General features: G+C 52.5%; 2 protein-coding genes across 2 annotated transcripts; one reads left to right on the forward strand and one right to left on the reverse strand.

Annotated features, from left to right (window-relative positions):
- The first annotated feature begins 169 nt into the window (after positions 1-169).
- On the forward strand, positions 170-7,877 carry cant1b (calcium activated nucleotidase 1b). The gene is made up of 5 exons (XM_079730153.1): positions 170-303; positions 2,509-3,036; positions 3,367-3,507; positions 6,335-6,538; positions 7,305-7,877. The coding sequence occupies exons 2-5, from the start codon at positions 2,541-2,543 to the stop codon at positions 7,673-7,675; spliced, it is 1,212 nt and encodes a 403-aa protein (XP_079586279.1). The 5' UTR covers positions 170-303; positions 2,509-2,540; the 3' UTR covers positions 7,676-7,877.
- Positions 7,878-9,424: 1,547 nt separating this feature from the next.
- ogal (O-GlcNAcase like) lies at positions 9,425-19,233 on the reverse strand. The gene is made up of 17 exons (XM_079730128.1): positions 18,960-19,233; positions 18,521-18,572; positions 18,337-18,434; positions 17,973-18,103; positions 16,777-16,948; positions 15,489-15,587; positions 14,834-14,973; positions 14,357-14,489; positions 14,093-14,185; positions 13,765-14,003; positions 13,267-13,441; positions 12,326-12,414; positions 11,741-11,833; positions 11,308-11,390; positions 11,106-11,226; positions 10,578-10,707; positions 9,425-10,220 (listed from the first exon to the last, which is right to left on the reverse strand). The coding sequence occupies exons 1-17, from the start codon at positions 19,006-19,008 to the stop codon at positions 10,084-10,086; spliced, it is 2,034 nt and encodes a 677-aa protein (XP_079586254.1). The 5' UTR covers positions 19,009-19,233; the 3' UTR covers positions 9,425-10,083.
- Positions 19,234-19,598: the final 365 nt, after the last annotated feature.

Below are 19,598 nucleotides of genomic sequence, written 5' to 3' on the forward strand. Positions count from 1 at the left end.
GACAGAGACAACCATTAAAGCCTCGTTTAATACGTTCCAACATTAATTAGGCCGATAGTACGTAGTTATTCGTTTACTATTCCTCCGGTGGCAACGCGACAAGTGTCACCGCTCAGCAGTCGGCGCGCACCGCTCTGCGCGTACCGCCCGGCGCGCAGCGCGCAGAGCGGTGACACACACCGCTCCTGCGCTCCGCCGCTCTCCGAGAGTCTGCCGGGAGAAGAGACGCGATGGACCGGAGATAGCAGACCGCCACCGGGACTTTACTTCAGCAGACCCGAGGAAACCGAAGCCATCTCACAGGTTCGTCAAGCTGCCAAAACGTTTCGAAATGGCGATAAAATGCGACAGTGAACGTGACATGCGTGTGGAAGAGCAACCGGTAGCTAAGAAGTGCTAGCTCGTTACCGCTAGCTAACGCGCTAACCCTTCAGCCGGTAACCGATACCGTCGTTCGCGTTCGTTCAAGTTACCGAATTCGTGGCCGTCAACGGGCGCTGGGGGAGCTTTTCTATGCGCTAACCCGTCACAAGACGGAAGTTTGGTTGACAGACAAAGTGAAGCAAGACGCGCCGGCTGACCGTCTCACTCCGTGGTCGAGAGCGGAGGGATACCGGGGTCTAGAGAGGGGACCCGAGGTCTAGAGGGGGGACCCGGGGTCTAGAGGGGGGAACCGGGGTCTAGAGGGGGGAACCGGGGTTCAGGTCCACACTCGAGTCCCTGTCTGCTTGTGGGTCATTGGAGCCTTCATCTAACACTTTTTGCGTTTTACTTCCTGAATTACTAAGTTTTATTAGAGGTAGTGTGTCCTGGTCCATAGCTCCATTTGAAATAGTTTTTAATAAGTTCATCGTTGAGGTGGTTTCTGGTCACACTTGGTAACGTCGTTACTTGCTAATCCAGATGGGATATATCTTCAGATATTCGAAGGGATATATCTAAAACATTAGATGGCATTTATCTAAGATATTATATTTGATATATCCAAGATATTCTCTGGTTGGACTCAGTATTGTTTGGTTGAACCAAATTAACCTTTTAACATTTAACGTAGCGTTTACTGTGTACAATATCTGCAACCTTTAATGTAATGTACAAGATGTACCCAACCCTATGGGCTGTAGACTGTGGCTGTTTGACCCAAACCAACAACGTGTTGGACATGTTTAAACAAGCCAACTTGGAAATACCCACACACATGAATCACAATATATAGCCTACGATGAACGCAAACATGGACAATAGACAGACAGACTAAGGAATCCGCCTGTAGCTGATTGTGGACCAGAGTGAGGCGTTGTGGTAAACAGACGGTAAATGGAATACATTTATACAGCGCTTTTCTAACCAGAAGCCACTCAAAGCGCTATACAATATTGCCTAACATTCCCCCATTCATACACATATTCACCCATTCATGCCCGCCTTCACACACCGACGGTGGTGTCAGCCACGCAAGGAGAGAGCCAGCTCGTCAGGAGCAGTCAGGGTGAGGTGCCTCGCTCAGGGACACCTCGGTACTCAGCTAGGACGAGCTCGGGGATCGAACCAGCAACCTTCCGGTTGCCAGCCGACCCGCTCTGCCACATGCCGTTGTGCTGGGGAATGCGCCGCGGTCGTTCCTCTGAACAGAGCAGGGTCTGTCAGCCGGTCTGACCCTCAGCACTCCGCTACTGGCCTACTTTCCCTGCATATTTAGTGTCACTGGCAGAACAATAAACAAGGGTCATTATAAACACAACGACAACATTCTGACGAACCGACGTCCTCTATAAAACATGGCCTGATTGGTCGTTATGTGTCACTAACAAGGTCATTGTATACTAGTGTGATGATGAGCCACTACTAACAAGGTCAATGCCAGTGTGATGATGAGGTCTTAATGAGGCTAACAAGCTCATCTCTACTAACGAGGTCATCATATACTTCAGCTTGTTGATGAGGTCATCTCTACTGACGAGGTCATAAGTGTGACGATGTGGTAATCTCTACTAACAAGGTCATCCTACACTACAGTGTGCTGATGAGGTCATCTCTACTAACGAGGTCATCCTACACTGCAGTGTGCTGATGAGGTCATCTCTACTAACAAGGTCATCCTACACTGCAGTGTGCTGATGAGGTCATCTCTACTAACGAGGTCATCCTACACTGCAGTGTGCTGATGAGGTCATCTCTACTAACGAGGTCATCCTACACTACAGTGTGCTGATGAGGTCATCTCTACTAACGAGGTCATCCTACACTGCAGTGTGCTGATGAGGTCATCTCTACTAACGAGGTCATCCTACACTGCAGTGTGCTGATGAGGTCATCTCTACTAACGAGGTCATCCTACACTACAGTGTGCTGATGAGGTCATCTCTACTAACGAGGTCATCCTACACTACAGTGTGCTGATGAGGTCGTCTCTACTAACGAGGTCATCCTACACTACAGTGTGCTGATGAGGTCGTCTCTCCTAACGAGGTCATTAGCGTGATGATGAGCTCTTCCCTCCCTCCCCAGGTAGCGACTGAGTCGGGGATGAGCGTGGTCCGATGAACCTCTTCGGTCTCGCCGTCGGCGGCCTCTGCCCGGCGTGGGCGTCCATGACGGTCTCCGCCTCCGACCCGCGCTTCCACCTGCGCTGGCGCGCCATCGGGCTGCTGGCGCTGCTCTTCCTCGCCCTCCTGGTCTACCTGCACCGGCCCCCCCACACCGGGGACCCCGGCGGCCGCGCCCACGGTTACCACGGCAGCAAGCCGCACCGCCGCGAGGGGGAGGGTGTCGGCGAGCGCCACGCCCCCGGCGCCACGGCGCCGTACAACGCCACGTACCCGCTGAGCCCGCCGCGGAGGACGGGGGCGGGCGTGCGGTACCGCATCGGTGTGATCGCAGACCTGGACACGGCCTCGCGCAGCGCCAAGGAGCAGACCTGGTTCAGCTACATGAGGAGGGGCCACCTCACCGTGGGGGGGGGCGGAGAGCGGCTGGAGGTGGAGTGGGACGAGGAGCAGGTGACGCTGGAGAGCCACCTGGCGGAGAAAGGCCGAGGTGAGGGGGGGAGAGGAGGAGGTGCGTGTTTATAAGTGCCAGGTTGTACAACATACAATGAGTGCGTAACAGGGGTGTGGGGGGGGTAAGGGGGGGGCTGGGCAGAGTCCAGGTGAACTCCGAACAGGTGAGTCTGGAGTCACCGTTATGAGATGATGCTTCAATGCTTCAAATCACTTGGAGCTCTGGTAACGGCAGTGATTCAATGGATTTAGTGGCTGAATATAGATCCACTGATTGCCCAACTTCAGTTCAGTTCCACTCAGTTCAGTGTTTCAACATGTGGAGTTTACCCATGCCTTGCTCAAGGGTTTCTGGTCGCTCCCCCAGGCATGGAGCTGTCGGAGCTGGTGGTGTTCAACGGCCACCTGTACACCGTGGACGACCGCACCGGGGTGGTGTACCGCATCGAGGGGAACCGGGCCGTCCCCTGGGTCATCCTCCCGGACGGGGACGGACTCGTGTCCAAAGGTGAGACCCGAGGCTCCGCCTCTACCACGTCACCAGGCTCCGCCTCTAACCCGTCACGAGACTCCGCCTCTACCCCGTCACCAGGCTCTGCCTTCACCCCGTCACCAGGCTCCGCCTTCCCCCCGTTGCAAGGATTCGCCTTTACCCTGTCAGCAGGCTCCGCCTTCCCCCCGTCACCAGGCTCCGCCTTCTCCCCGTCACCAGGCTCCGCCTCTAACCCGTCACCAGGCTCCGCCTTCACCCCGTCACCAGGCTCCGCCTTCACCCGGTCACCAGGCGCCGCCTTCCCCCCCGTCACCAGGCTCCGCCTCTAACCCGCCACCAGGCTCCGCCTCTAACCCGTCACGAGACTCCGCCTCTACCCCGTCACCAGGCTCCGCCTTCCCCCCGTTGCAAGGATTCGCCTTTACCCTGTCAGCAGGCTCCGCCTTCCCCCCGTCACCAGGCTCCGCCTTCTCCCCGTCACCAGGCTCCGCCTCTAACCCGTCACCAGGCTCCGCCTTCACCCCGTCACCAGGCTCCGCCTTCACCCGGTCACCAGGCGCCGCCTTCCCCCCCGTCACCAGGCTCCGCCTCTAACCCGCCACCAGGCTCCGCCTCTAACCCGTCACCAGGCTCCGCCTCTAACCCGTCACCAGGCTCCTTATCCCCCGTCACCAGGCTCCGCCTCTAACCCGTCACCAGGCTCCGCCTCTAACCTGTCACCAGGCTCCGCCTTCTCCCCGTCACCAGGCTCCGCCTCTAACCCGTCACCAGGCTCCGCCTTCACCCCGTCACCAGGCTCCGCCTTCACCCGGTCACCAGGCTCCGCCTTCACCCCGTCACCAGGCTCCGCCTCTAACCCGCCACCAGGCTCCGCCTCTAACCCGTCACCAGGCTCCGCCTCTAACCCGTCACCAGGTTCCGCCTTCCCCCCGTCACCAGGCTCCGCCTCTAACCCGTCACCAGGCTCCACCTCTAACCCGTCACCAGGCTCCACCTCTAACCCGTCACCAGGCTCCGCCTCTAACCCGTCACCAGGCTCCACCTCTAACCCGTCACCAGGCTCAGTCAGGGGATGTAAATTCTGCCCTGCTTGTATTTGTTAATCAAATGCCCTCTGATGGATTTCCATGGCCGCGAGCAGCAGCCTTTACCCTACAGATGTTCCCATACCATTTTCTCCTTCTCGATACCGATTCCGGTTCCTGAACTTGAGTATCGATACCGAGTTTATACAGATACGGCACCTAGCATTGTAACTAGGGATGCACCGATATGAACATTTTGGCCGATACCGATATCCGATATTAATTTTGCTGTTATGGCCGATAACCAATATCTACCGATATCGATATGTTGATTTTTTTTAAAGTTTCTGAGATGATAACATTTTGTACAGACTGAAAATCATGCAAACTGAATTTTTGAATGTCTTTCTTTATTTTTAGAACGTATTTAACTTCCAAATAACAAGGTTACAGGGCTACCATAGTAACCAACCTTTACCAACCAACCTATACTCTAGGGTCTATAGAGTATAAACGCGTTGTCTGATTACAGTTTAATTCATTTTTCACAATTTACCAGCTCTCGTTTTGAAGAATAATCAGGTGCCATTCGTTTCAATGGGAATCGCGACGGTCTATACTTTCAACATAAAGTGTACATATTAATAATTCAAAATTCGTCCCAGCATTTATACCACAGATATTATAGGGTCTATAGCATATAACCGCATTTTCTGATTACAATTTAATGTAACATTAAGCTGACAACATCACTAATTAACACCGCAACCACACAGAGATAACCATGGCAACCGGTCAAACAAATGTTCTTTTTGCGATCATTCTGTGCGTGCATCCGCCGTGCTGATAAACAAATAATCCCCCTATACACATGGCCAAATCCCCCCCCACCCCTTCTTCTCCTCCCTCTCCCGACACACAAACAGCAACTAGAGGATATACATCGGTTGTGGATATCGGCCCAATTTTACTCATTGGACCGATGCCGATATGTTAAAAGATTACGAACATCGGCCGATACCGATATTAATGCCGATATAGCGTGCATCCCTAATTGTAACTACTAGCAGCACTTGATCCGTCCGTTCATTTGTAGTAAATGAATCCTGTGATCGGATCAGTGCATAGAATTGCATACTCGCCGATACGATAGGGCAACAGAGAATTCACCTTCTCCGCAAACTAAATTCCTTTTCTGTCAGTCCCATCATCCTTTGTCGTTTTTATCAATCATTTATTGAGCATCTCCTGAGCTTTTCTTTTATCTGCTGGTTTCACAGCCTCAAAGTAAAAGACAGAAACAGCCTGAACAGTATTGTTAACATCTGTTCCAAGATCACCGGAGTGAAACAAAAGGGACTTGAGTTATTTTTGCAATCGGCAAATCATCCAGAAACCAGCAGGTATTTTGGCTTCTTCTGGACATGTTCTTACAAGTGAATTTTCTGTGTTGCCATCAGGGCGTCGCTACGCTTCACCTGCTTGTAGAACTAACCGCCATTCCAAGTCGTTCATCCCCTCTGCAACTCAACTACTAAATGCTCCGTAGTTGTGTATGTGTATTTGTTGTTTGTATGTGACTGTACAACAAGCTGCTCAAACAAATTGCCCCTAGTGGGATTAATAAAGTTGTATTGTATTGTATTGATACTCGATACTGCATTTAAGGCAGTATTGGATGAACTTCAGATACTGGTATAGTATAACAACTAGACGGGAACACCTGGTATCAGTATCGGAACAACTAAGAACGATGACGGAACAGCTAGAACAACACCCGCGTGTGAGCTCAGCCCCTCTGCGTCCCGTGCCCTCAGGGTTCAAGGCGGAGTGGCTGGCGGTGAAGGACCAGCGTCTGTACGTGGGCGGCCTGGGGAAGGAGTGGACCACCACCACGGGCGAGGTGCTGAACGACCACCCCGAGTGGGTGAAGGTGGTGGGCCACCGGGGAGACGTGCAGCACCAGAGCTGGGTGTCCCGCTACAATGCCCTGCGGAGCGCCGCCGGGATCCACCCCCCAGGTGAGGACCACGCTTCAGACGCTTTTACCCAGAGCGACTTACAATAAGGACATGAGTCAGAAGAAAGAGAAACAACAATACATCTCTGTAGGTACAGTAAGGATGTTCATAGAGCCAAGTGCCGAGCACTAACCATCACTAGGTTAACCCATTCCCCGTACACAACAGAGATAGCTAGGCTAAGGTGCTACACCATGCTAAGTACTGTTTTTAGTTCCCAGGACGTACAACTTACAGTAAGTGCATTAGAGGGGTGTGGGGGGGATAATACCATAACCTGTTCTCCTCCTAAAGGAGGGATCCTGATCACTGATCATCAGGTTGATTTCATTTCTATATACATCAGTGTTTCTTCTGTTCTCCTTCTAATGTATGGACCCTCCTCCCCTCCCCCCTCCTCCTTCTCCTCCTCCCCCCCTCCTCCTTCTCCTCCTCCCCCATCCTCTTCCTCCTCATCTCCCCCCCTCCTCCTTCTCCTCCCCCCTCCTCTTCCTCCTCCTCTCCCCCCCTCCTCCTTCTTCTCCCCCCCTCCTCTTCCTCCTCCTCTCCCCCCCTCTCCCCCTCCTCTTCCTCCTCCTCTCCCCCCCTCTCCTCCTCCCCCCTCCTCTTCCTCCTCCTCCTCCCCCCTCCTCTTCCTCCTCCTCTCCCCCCCTCCTCCTTCTCCTTCCCCCCTCCTCTTTCCCCTTCTCCTTTTCCTCCCCCCCTCCTCCCCCTCCCCCCTCCTCCCCCTCTTCCTCCTCCCTCCCCCTCCCCCCCCCCCCCCCAGGCTACCTGATCCACGAGTCGGCGGTGTGGAGTGAGCGTCTGCGGCGCTGGTTCTTCCTCCCGCGGCGGGCGAGCCACGAGCGCTACGACGAGGCGGCGGACGAGCGCCGCGCCACCAACCTGCTGCTCTCCTGCGGCCCCGACTTCAGGGGCCCGGAGGCCCGCCGCGTGGGGCCCCTCAGCCCCACGCGCGGCTTCTCCTCCTTCAGGTTCGTCCCGGACACGGAGGACCGGGTGGTGGTGGCGCTGAAGTCGGAGGAGGTGGCCGGCGCCATCGCCACCTACATCACGGCCTTCACGCTGGACGGCCGCGTGCTGCTGGCCGAGACCAAGATGGGCGACGTCAAGTACGAGGGCCTGGAGTTCATCTAGAGTGTGTGAGTGTGTGAGTGTGTGTGTGTGTGTGTGTGTGTGTGTGTGTGTGGAGGGATGGGTGGTCCGATATTTCAAGAGACTGGTTAACGGGGGGAATCGTTTCCATGTAGCAACTCCTGCCCAGCGACTCAGGTGACAGTAGGGGGACAGACAGGTGACAGTAGGGGGACAGACAGGTGACAGTAGGGGGACAGACAGGTGACAGTAGGGTGACAGTAGGGGGACAGACAGGTGACAGTAGGGGGACAGACGGGTGACAGTAGGGTGACAGATGGGGGACAGACAGGTGACAGTAGGGGGACAGACAGGTGACAGTAGGGGGACAGACAGATGACAGGAGGGTGACAGACAGGTAACAGTAGGGGGACAGACAGGTGACAGTATGGTGGCAGTAGGGGGACAGACAGGTGACAGATGGGGGACAGACAGGTGACAGATGGGGGACAGACAGGTGACAGATGGGGGACAGACAGGTGACAGTAGGGGGACAGACAGGTGACAGGACAGGGACAGACAGGTGACAGTACAGGGACAGACAGGTGACAGGGCCGTGGCTACAAGGCGTCACGGCTCTGTGTCTGAGGGGAATCAGTCGTCTCACAGTTCATCATCATAGAGAACCTCAAAGGGAAGTCTTTGGTGAGACTAACGGTGGAACAACTTGTGTGACAGAAGTCAAACTGAGCAATACGCTGCACAGCAATACGTTCTCTCGGCTGAACGCGACGTTTAACTCTCGGCTGCGAATCAAACCAAATCGTTTTGAGAAAATCAAACATTTTACTTGTTTTTTTCTACTCCAATTGTTGATCTTCAAACCAAAAAAGAGACTAGGTGGCGTTTTATACACTGATCTGTAATGAAGGGTGATCCACCAATCCTGATGCGCTCAGCCAAAAATATAACGTTGGAACTCATGGCTAGATAGGAAGAAGGTAGAATGCTAGATCGTCGATTCAGTGAGCCTTTATTTATTTGAAGTGAATTGTTTTCTTTATAAAGACATTCTGGGATTTGGATTATCTGATACCGGCCTGGTTGATTCAACATAAGAACGGAACGACTGCGTCCTCTGATTTCATAGTTCTGCTGGCAGCACTGCCCACAGCCTAGCAAGCATACTGCCACACGTCCATCAGAGGCTGACCTGGGGGGAGGTTACTGCAGGAAGACCTCACACTACCTTGGAGGCACTAAAGAGTTTTGCCCTCGTCTCCCCCCTTGTCTGTTTTTTTATCCCTTAGGCGTTTCATCGACTTTATATAGATGTAAAGAAGTGGATGTCGATGTGTTTTTAAATGGCTTCCTTGTGTGTTACTACTTGAATTATTTTATATATATATATATATATGGATATAATTTCCTCTATCTAGGTGCCGGTTCAATGTGACGCTAATGCAACGGTCTACTTATCTCCAGATGTCAGCCTCTCTCTACATTCCTCTCATGGTCTGTCTTTGTCTTAGGAACCTCTGAATGTGGACCTGTGCTCAGCTAAGTGACTTAAGGTGCTCTGGGAGACTTAATAGTATTTTAACTAAAGGATTGTTATATTTTAAAGCAGAAAGAGTTGATTTATTTAAAAATATCTTTAATGTATTACTTATTTCTATACAATAAATGGGAATTTACGGAGTGGATGAAAGTGTTTTGAATTGTTTTTTGACCTCCTGCGATGCGTAACGACCAATGGAAGAGTCCAAATACAAGTCAATGTTTTTTTATTCATCCAACAATAATCACAAATTCAAACACTTGGACTGCAGTGATTCCTGCAGTGATTTACCAGCTTAGTGTTTAGATCATAGTCATCATCATCTAAATCATCTAACCCTGAGAGCTAGACCCAGTGCTATCATCTTACCCCTGAGAGCTAGACACTGGTTCACAGGGCGGTCCCCAGTGCCATCGTCTTACCCAGTGGTACTCAAACTTTTTCTTCTAGTGTACCCCCTCTAAGATGCTTTTTCAGCTGAGCAGCCCCTTCACCGGCACAAAACATTTGGGAGAAAATAAAATGAACATAGAACGTCCTATTTGGCAGTGTAAACATGAACATTAAAGGGTTGCAAATACTCAGAATTTAGTGAGGAACATGGGCCTGTGATCCATACAACTGCTTATCCCTCCCCACAAAAGAAGCACAACGCCAGGGGAGGGTCGGAGCATATATTTGGCCTGTTAAGCACTTTGAGACTAATGGAGATTAAGGGCTATACAAATAACATTTAATTGAATGTCCAGGTGAATCCCACTCAAATATGTTCTTCCTGAAACTGACGACTTTAAAAATATAAATATAATAATTCTGAGTGCCCCCTGCAGTACTCCACAAAGTACCCCTAGGGGTAGGCGGACCCCCATTTGGGAACCACTGCTCTAAACCCTGAGTGCTAGCCACTGGTTCACAGGGCCGTCCCCAGTGCGATCACTTCCTGTGGGGCTCCAGCCAATGGGAGGGTCTTGAAGGAGCCCAGTTTGGTGTAGAAGTCGAGCATCCTGCGGTCCGTGGGTCTCAGCTCGCAGAACGCCCCTCTGGACCCTGAAGGGGGGGGGGGGGGGGGGGGGGGGGGGCGGACCGCCAGTTAGAATTCCTCACCTCCTCCCTCTCCTCCCCCTCCTCCTCCTCCCCCTCCTTCTCCCACTCCTCCCTCTCCTGCTGCTCCTCCTCCTCCTCGCCCTCCTCCTGCTCCTCCTCGCCCTCCTCCTCCTCCTTCCCCTTCCCCTCCTCCTCCCTATCCCCCTCCTCCTCCTCCACCCTCCCCCTCCTCCCTATCCTCCTCCTTCCCCTTCCCCTCCTCCTGCTCCTCCTCCCCCCCCCTCCCTCTCCCATTCACCAGCTCGTTAGAACTCATCCCTGATTAATTGCATTCATCTTTTTTGAAGAGACAAAACTCACCACAGCTTTTGATGGATGAGAGCAGGCAACCAATCATACGCTTGGCAGGGGCGGGGTCTGTGACCCTGGGCAGCAGCTGCATGGTGATCATGGACGGGTAAACCGCGGAGAGGGAATCCCACAGCGCCCTCTGCAGGTAGGAGGCAGAAACACAAGTCATGTGCAGCCCAGTGATTCCTCATGACACATTTACATTTAGCAGAATCTTTTATCCAAAGCAATTGCTAGGTTAACCCATTCTCCATATACAACAACGATAGCTATGATAAGATGATACACGATGCTAAGTACTACTCTATTATTAGGTGCCAGGGCGCACAACATACAATAAGTGCGTAAGGGGGATGTGGGGGGGTAAGGGGGGGGGCTATACAGGGTCCAGGTGAACTCTGAACAGGTGAGTCTGGAGTCTCTTGTGGGAGCTGGAGAGCGGCTGCGGTCCTGACGTCGGCGGGGAGCTCGTTCCCCCACCGCGGTCCTGAACAGAGGAGACACCATAACCCCCCCCGCCCTGTAAGGCCCGCCCACCTGGGTGTTGGGCGGGGCGTGGCTGGCGTCAGGGAGTCCCAGGGCGTAGCCACACAACCCCTCCTCGTCCTCCAGCACCAGCGCGCAAGGGCCGAAGGGCAGGGGCCCGCCGGAGAACAGGCTGGGAGGAGGAGAGGATGGGAGGGTTATCAGAAGGTTGAAGGGGAATCTTGTGGACACACACACACACACACACACTTACCCATCACTCATCAGGGGTTGAAGTGTCGTGGCCCCTCCCCCTTCCTCTCGTTGCATCTCCTTGAAGATCCGCTGGACCTGGACCTAGAGCATGGGTCTGAACCTTCACCATCAAAAGAGACATTTCTGGTCCCTACCACCAAATAAAATCTATCTGGAGCCACAAGACCTATTCCACCCCTAAAATGAACATAACACGCATCTAACATTTTAAATCTAGTTATACTACATATATAAGAACCATTAGCTGAGAGTTCTTAGCATTTATGAAATGTGTGGGTGTAGGATGTGACGTTTATTTGACAATATTAAAAGACTTTATTTTGCTATTTTAGTGTCACAGTATCATTTTGATCTCCAAAATAACAGGAGTTCCCTTGAAACACCTCATCCCTTGAAACACCCCCCCCCCCCGCTCCCCTTAGCCCCCCTACCGTGTCGTCCGGGCGCATTGGCCGGACGGTGTACACCGCCGTCATCAGGGGGGTTCTGAAGAGGTCCCGGTTCCCGTGGCAGGGGAGCATCCTCTGGGAACAGGAACGAGGACCAAATGAGTGAGAGGTCTCTGGGACAAACCTCTACTGCCTAGTACAGGGGTGTCCAAACTCCGGCCCACGGGCCAAGTGCGGCCCATGATCCATATTTAATTGGCCCGCTGCAAATTAAAAAAATATGCTGGAATATGGAATAAGGTTGTCCTAAGCCTTAGGACAACCAATCACCATCCAGGATCTGAATATGGTTAAACCCCAAACCTATTACATTAAGGTCTGTGTAGTTAAACAGACGGTGGGGCTCCCCGGGTAGAGGGTACCACTAGGTCTCAGTCCTGAGGGCGGCAGAGACCCGGGTTCGATCCCGGCCAGTGGTCCTTTGCAGCTTGTCCTCCCCTCTCTCCCCCATTCCTCCCCCATGTCTAACTCACTGTATTCATGATAATTCAAACAAGAAACCATACTATGTACGAAGGAACTATGAAGAACCCATAGAGGTACCGGTTTCCTTTGACCCCCAGTTACCTGGATCTCTCCAGAGAGGCCGCCGCGGAACCCCCAGGGCTCAGGGTCGAGGTTCAGGGCCTGGGCAGAGGGACAGCCCCCACGCCCCCCTGTGGAACCAAAGACACATTAGGACATGTCGACATGGCCCGGCTGGAACCGTTAGTGACACCACAAGGGAGTTGTTTCTAGAAACAACGCTAAAAACATCTCTAGAAACCCTAGAAACAACACTATGTGTTCAGTTCTCCTGATCACTCTATCATCTCTCTGTTCTCCTCATGCTACCGTGAGTGTAGAGTAAAGCTACACAGAACTCCAGAACCATCTCTGAAAACATCTCTAGGAACATCTCTAGAAACAACTCTAGGAACATCTCTAGGAACAGTGCTCTGCAGCCCTGCGTTGCCTCTTGCCCCCCGTTGCCCCTCTTGCCCCTCTTGCCTAGCGCCTTGATGTGGGCGCGGGCCAGGCCCACTCTCTCGCCCCGTTGCCCCTCTTGCCCTCTCTTGCCCCCTCTTGCCCCTCTTGCCTAGCGCCTTGATGTGGGCGCGGGCCAGGCCCACTCTCTCGCCCCGTTGCCCCTCTTGCCCCCTCTTGCCCCTCTTGCCTAGTGCCTTGATGTGGGTGCGGGCCAGGCCCACTCTCTCGCCCCGTTGCCCCTCTTGCCCTCTCTTGCCCCCTCTTGCCCCTCTTGCCTAGCGCCTTGATGTGGGTGCGGGCCAGGCCCACTCTCTCGCCCCGTTGCCCCTCTTGCCCTCTCTTGCCCTCTCTTGCCCCTCTTGCCTAGCGCCTTGATGTGGGTGCGGGCCAGGCCCACTCTCTCGCCCCGTTGCCCCTCTTGCCCTCTCTTGCCCTCTCTTGCCCCTCTTGCCTAGCGCCTTGATGTGGGCGTGGGCCAGGCCCACTCTCTCGCCCCGTTGCCCCTCTTGCCCTCTCTTGCCCCCTCTTGCCCCTCTTGCCTAGTGCCTTGATGTGGGCGCGGGCCAGGCCCACGCCGCTCTTGATGTCACAGATGTAGTCGTAGAGGTCGTAGAGGATGCGGCGGTTGGGCGCGTTGGAGAGGCGGGTGAACATCTGCACCACCGCCTCGCACATCTGGTCAAAGGCCTGCGCCTGGGAGTGCCACTCGGCGCTCTGGAGAACAGAGAGGAGAAGGATGAGGAGAACACAGAGGAGAAGGATGAGGGGAACGGAGGAGAGGGATAAGAACACAGAGGAGAACAGAGAGGAGAGCGATGAGGAGGACAGAGAGGAGAGTGATGAGGAGAACACAGAGGAGAACAGAGAGGAGAGTGATGAGGAGAACAGAGAGGAGAACGATGAGGAGAACAGAGAGTAGAAGGAGGAGAACGATGAGGAGAAGGATGAGAACAGAGAGGAGAGCGATGAGGAGAACAGAGAGGAGAGTGATGAGGAGAAGGAGGAAGGAGGATCTCAGTCTCAGGTGTGAGGATCACCTGGTCGTTGTCGGCGGCGGCGGCCGTGCTGTGGGCCTTCAGCCAGTCCAGCTGCTGCAGCATGCTCCTGGCCCTGGGGCCGTACTCGTAGGGCAGGTAGAAGAGCTCTGACAGCAGGTTGAGGTCGGCCAGGGTCAGGGGCTCCGCGGTGTACAGGGGGTGGTCCCCCGGCCCCGGGACATAGACCCCCACGTCCGTCTGCATGGCCTCCTCGTCCGCAGAGCCCTTCTTCTGAGGACCTGGACGGGGTTCAAGGGTCAGGTGAACGCCGTGAACACCGGGACCAGCTCAGTGCAGCTCTGTGTGTTAGAGTTAGGACTGCTCGTACCTCCTGGTTGGTCGGGGTTCAGGAACACCTGGAGCCAGTCGTTGAGGGCCAGGCTGAGGGCTTTCTGCGGACTGTAGCTCTGATCCTCCTCACCTGGGATCACAGAAGGTCGCAGGGTAATCATTTGTATTTTGGTCATCGTCTCCCTTTCGGTAATAAGGGATAAAAGATCCAGCGATCAAAATCTTGCCAAGTTGCCATCTCCAGCCCTGAGCGAGTCTGTTTGTGTGTTGTAATATTGAGCAGCAGATGTTTCTGACTCACCCGTCTCGCCCGCGCTCGGTGCGCTCCGACACCAGGTGGCCAGCGTGTGGATGGCCACAAAGTTGGGGTGGAACTCACAGTTGGGATTAGTGAGGACCCCCCTTAGCTTTGGAATCAGTGCAGATGGACGGTCCTGGGAAAAGAGTTATCTGTTGATTATGGGCTTTCAACTCTAAAAGCTCTGGAAACATCTCTAGAAACAGCCCAGGAATCAACTCTAGAAACAACTCTAGAACAGCCCCATGGACAGCCTCCAGTACCTTAAAGGGCCCCATGAACAGCCTCTAGTACCTTAAAGGGCCCCATGAACAGCCTCCAGTACCTTAAAGGGCCCCATGAACAGCCTCTAGTACCTTAAAGGGCCCCATGAACAGCCTCCAGTACCTTAAAGGGCCCCATGAACAGCCTCCAGTACATTAAAGGGCCCCATGAACAGCCTCTAGTACCTTAAAGGGCCCCATGAACAGCCTCTAGTACCTTAAAGGGCCCCATGAACAGCCTCTGAGGGTCGTAGTCGTTGGCGTGGATGTTGTCCCAGATGACCGGCGCCCTCTTCAGGACGGAGGTCACCTCGTCGATGGACTCCACGGAGATGACGTGGGACACGACTTTGGGACCTGGAAACCCACACACCAGGGGGCCACACGAGGGTGAGGGTGAGGGAGTGAAATAGGGCCCTGGACTTCAGGGGTCTGTATGAATGATTGAGAGTGAGTTTAAGGGTTCCATGTGAATGAGTGAGTGAGAGGGAGTTCCGGGGTTCCCTATGAATGAGTGAGTGAGTGAGAGTGAGTTCCGAGGTAACCTATGAATGAGTGAGTGAGAGACTGAGTTCCAGGGTTCCCTATGAATGAGTGAGTGAGAGTGAGTTCCGAGATTCCCTATGAATGAGTAAGTGAGAGTGAGTTCCGAGATTCCCTATGAATGAGTGAGTGAGTGAGAGTGAGTTCCGAGGTTCCATATGAATGAGTGAGTTCCAGGGTTCCCTATGAGTGAGTGAGTGAGAGTGAGTTCCAGGGTTCCCTATGAACGAGTGAGTGAGTTCCGAGGTTCCATATGAATGAGTGAGTGAGAGTGAGTTCCGGGGTTCCCTAGGAGCGAGTGAGTCGGGGGTCCCGGCCCCCCTCCTTACCGGTCCAGAGCACGTCGATGCCAGGCAGCAGGCGCCCCCCCACGGTGAGCAGGTAGGCGGACTGGGGGACGCTGGGGGTGCAGAAGGCAGCGCAGTAATCTGGAGGAGGAGGAACAGGGCGGGGTCAGCTCACTGGAAGCTGAGCCGCTGCTCATTTTCAGACCAAAAGATACGAATTCAACAATAGTGAATCATTACATACAGGCCGAAATAATATCAATTAAAGAATAGTGAATCATTACATACAGGCCAAAATAATATCAATTAAAGAATAGTGAATCATTACATACAGGCCAAAATAACATCAATTAAAGAATAGTGAATCATTACATACAGGCCAAAATCATATCAATTAAAGAATAGTGAATCATTACATACAGGACAAAATAATATCATTTAAGATATACACACTTTTAAGTTTTATGATTATAAAATATATGATAAAATATATCTCCAACTAAAACATGTGAACTATTGGATGCATTCATTAACAATAAAAAAAATCCAACGGCCAATCGAAGGTAAGATAAGATAACAACTTTATCTTATCTTAGACTGAGTGTTGGAGCTCTTTCTATTGTTTATTTATTGTTAGTCTTAATGGGGCCCAATCCGTTCAACGTCCCAAGTTTGTTATTCAGCGACACTTTTGTCGACAGCGACGGCTTAAAGCAGCCTCACCTGTCCGAGTCTGATTGGACTCTGGGGCCGTTGAGGCTGCACACCTGTTGCACATTAAGGACTCAACAGTGTGCAACAGGTTAGAGCAGCCGCCGCCACACGCACTCAGGGAGAGGCCTCCTGGTGGGAGCCTGTACCCCCGGGGGCCTCTCCCACTCAGGCTCAGGCCTCTCCCACAGGCTCCCACCAGGCCGTGTAGCGCTAGCAAACCTGAACGCTAAACCGGCCGTTCCACAGTCCCCAGACTCCTGTGTCTGCAGGAGCCCAGCAGACGGCACCGGGGGGGTGTAGCCATTGGCTATGTTACATGCTACATGAAACGTGCTAGATGCAGGCGGGTAGGGGTTGGGGTATATTGCTGAAGGGCTACAGGTAGGTTGCAGTCCTCGGGGATTCAAAGCCACTACGGCCTCCTGCCCCCACCACCTCACTCGATATGCTAGGTGACCATAGAAACCACTCTAGAAACAAATCTAGATACAGCCATAGACCATCAACCATAGGAACCACTCTAGAAACAACCATAGAACCATAGAAACCACTCTATTAACCACTCTAGAAACAATCCCAGGAACCCCCTATATATCCATCCATGACGGAGGCTGACCTGTGGGGCAGAAGAGGAAGGTGTGGGGCCGCTCCAGGTGCAGGTACACCTGGTTGGTGACGGCCACCTGGGCGTGGGCGAAGGAGCTGAAGGCCTCGCGGTCCGCCGGACACATCTCCGCCTCGATGTCGTCGAACAGCAGCGAGAAGGACCTGCAGCCAAAGCCCTGGACCTAGGGGCCACAAGACGCGTTACTGAGGGACCTGCAGCCAAAGCCCTGAGCCTAGGGGCCACAAGACGCGTTACTGAGGGACCTGCAGCCAAAGCCCTGAGCCTAGGGGCCACAAGACGCGTTACTGAGGGACCTGCAGCCAAAACCCTGGACCTAGGGGCCACAAGACGCGTTACTGAGGGACCTGCAGCCAAAACCCTGGACCTAGGGGCCACAAGACGCGTTACTGAGGGACCTGCAGCCAAAGCCCTGAGCCTAGGGGCCACAAGACGCGTTACTGAAGGACCTGCGCCCTGGGCGCCACAGGAGACTGAAGCGACTGGGAGCTGCTACTGATGGTAAGCGGACTGCATTTACACAGCGCTGTTCTAACCAGGGGCCCCTCAAAGCACTTTACAATACTACCTCACATTCACCCATTCATTCACACATTCACCCACCGACGGCGGAGTCAGCCCCGCAGGGCGACAGCCAGCTGGTCAGGAGCAGTCGGGGGGGCGTCTCGCTCAGGGACACCTCGACACTCCGCTAGCAGGAGCCGGGGATCGAACCAGCGACCTTTAGGTTACCAGCCGACCCGCTCTACCTCCTGAGCCACATGCCGCCGACATGTGTTCTTCACACACTTGTATTTTTATATTGCACTGTAGTGCTCCATTACTCCTTTTCAGTTAGCACTTAATGTACGCACTTATTGTATGTTGTAGTCCTTGCACTTATAGTGAGCATTTGTACTCAGCATTTTGTAGCACCTTATCCTAGCTTTCTTTGTTGTGTGTGGGGAATGTTAACCTAGTGATGGTTAGTGCTCGGCACTTGGTTCTATGAACATCCTTACTGTACCGACAGCGATATATTGTTTCTCTTTCTTCTGACAAATGGACTTATTGTAAGTCGCTTTGTGTAAAAGCGTCTGCTAAATGTGGATGTATTCAGTGATATAATGAAGGCCTTCCCATCATCCCAGTCCCAGTCCAGTGAGGTCGTGTTTATCTGCTCTTCTCCGCCCTCGCCCAGCCTCTACCTGGTCTAGCTTCCTCTGCAGGGCGGAGACCTCCTTGGGGTTGGAGAAGGTGATGTCCAGGCCGGGGGAGAGAGCGTAGATGAACTCCACATCGTGCTGGTGGGCGGCGGAGATCAACGCCTTCAGTTGCTCTGGAACAACCAGGGAGGAACCGACTCGGAGGTAAGATCAAGTGTGAGCATTTAGCATCTTTAAACTGATCCGTGAGAAACTGTGTCGTGGGGCTGAGATGATGACTAAAGAATGATCACCGTCATTTGCATGAGCAAAAGTGCAATTGGGTGCAATTTCAATAGGGTGAAATGTAAATCATTATAGTAGATAAGGTGTGTGTGTGTGTGTGTGTGTGTGTGTCCGCCCCTACCTCCTTCCTCAGCAGAGTACAGGTCCCTCCAGTACATGCGGTGTTTGTAGTCGTCCTTGGGGGCGTACAGGTAAGTGTTCAACCCCCAAGTCTGCTCCCTAAAAACACATAAAGCTTTCTTATTCACGTATTCTAAATCTGGCGCTACATTTTTGCCAAAAGGAGAATACCAATGCGTGTTTACCTTTTGAAAAGTTGTGTTCTTTGCTCCATAGTCCATGGTCGCCCATAGAAGCCTTTGGCAAGAAAGTATTACATTCATAATGTGGCACCGTTTCATACGGAAGAGGATGAGGGCCACACGTGATTATTCTGAGTTCTGACTTTAAACTCGGACTGAGAAAGTGTTTTGTTTTTTTAAGTTAGAATTCTGACTTTAAACTCTGAATTCTTAGATTAAAGTCAGATTTCTGAGATTAGTATTCTGACTTTGTTATCAGAACTCAAAAAAAATTCCCATGTGGCCCCAATCCTCTTCCGTAGTTTCATGAGGTTGTTTACATTTTAAGTGATTTCATTAAATGTGCAATAAATATGTCCCCAAAAACCTTACAATAGATTAAAAACAAGGCACCCCCGCGGAGCTTTCATGACAATACGAAGACAAACCGCTACACCCTTACCTTCCACCACCCCGCTGATGAACCTCTTGGGGACACCTGTCCCGGACATACTAACCCTGGATTAACCCGATCTGGAGACTCTTCCACTGCACGGATGGTCGCACGTCAGTCAACACTACACACTCCTGCGGTTCTGTCACTTTGTGTGTTCAGTGCTCCTCCTAACATCTGCGCGGGTCGATATCACGCATTAGGTAAATTGCATAGTGACTTTTATTGTGGATATTGGCAGAGGACCTGTGCAATACACATGTTTACAATGTCTGAGGTTCATGAGGCTGAAGTCCGGACCCACCGTGGATGTGAAGTCTACACGGTCAGATCGTCAGTTGACTGCCGGGTTAGAGATTTAAAGATACAGGATCTATTTATTCATTAGAATCACACTCTGTATAAATAACAAAATATATATATATCCACAATGCGTTTCATACGTGTACCATTGTATTCATAGCCTTGCTCTTAACTAATGAGTGAGCCTAAATAATAGGCTAATAGTCTTAATAGCTTTTAGTTGCCATAATGCAACTAAAGCAGTTGCATTATGACTACTTTTATACTACTTCTATACCTTGTTACCTCTCCCAGTTCCAAAGTCTGGAATCCCTGTTTATCTGCCATTTGAGAGACCCCATATAC

The sequence above is a fragment of the Pollachius pollachius genome (assembly GCF_949987615.1).
Source record: "Pollachius pollachius genome assembly, chromosome: 2".
In the NCBI taxonomy this organism is placed as follows: Eukaryota; Metazoa; Chordata; class Actinopteri; order Gadiformes; family Gadidae; genus Pollachius; species Pollachius pollachius.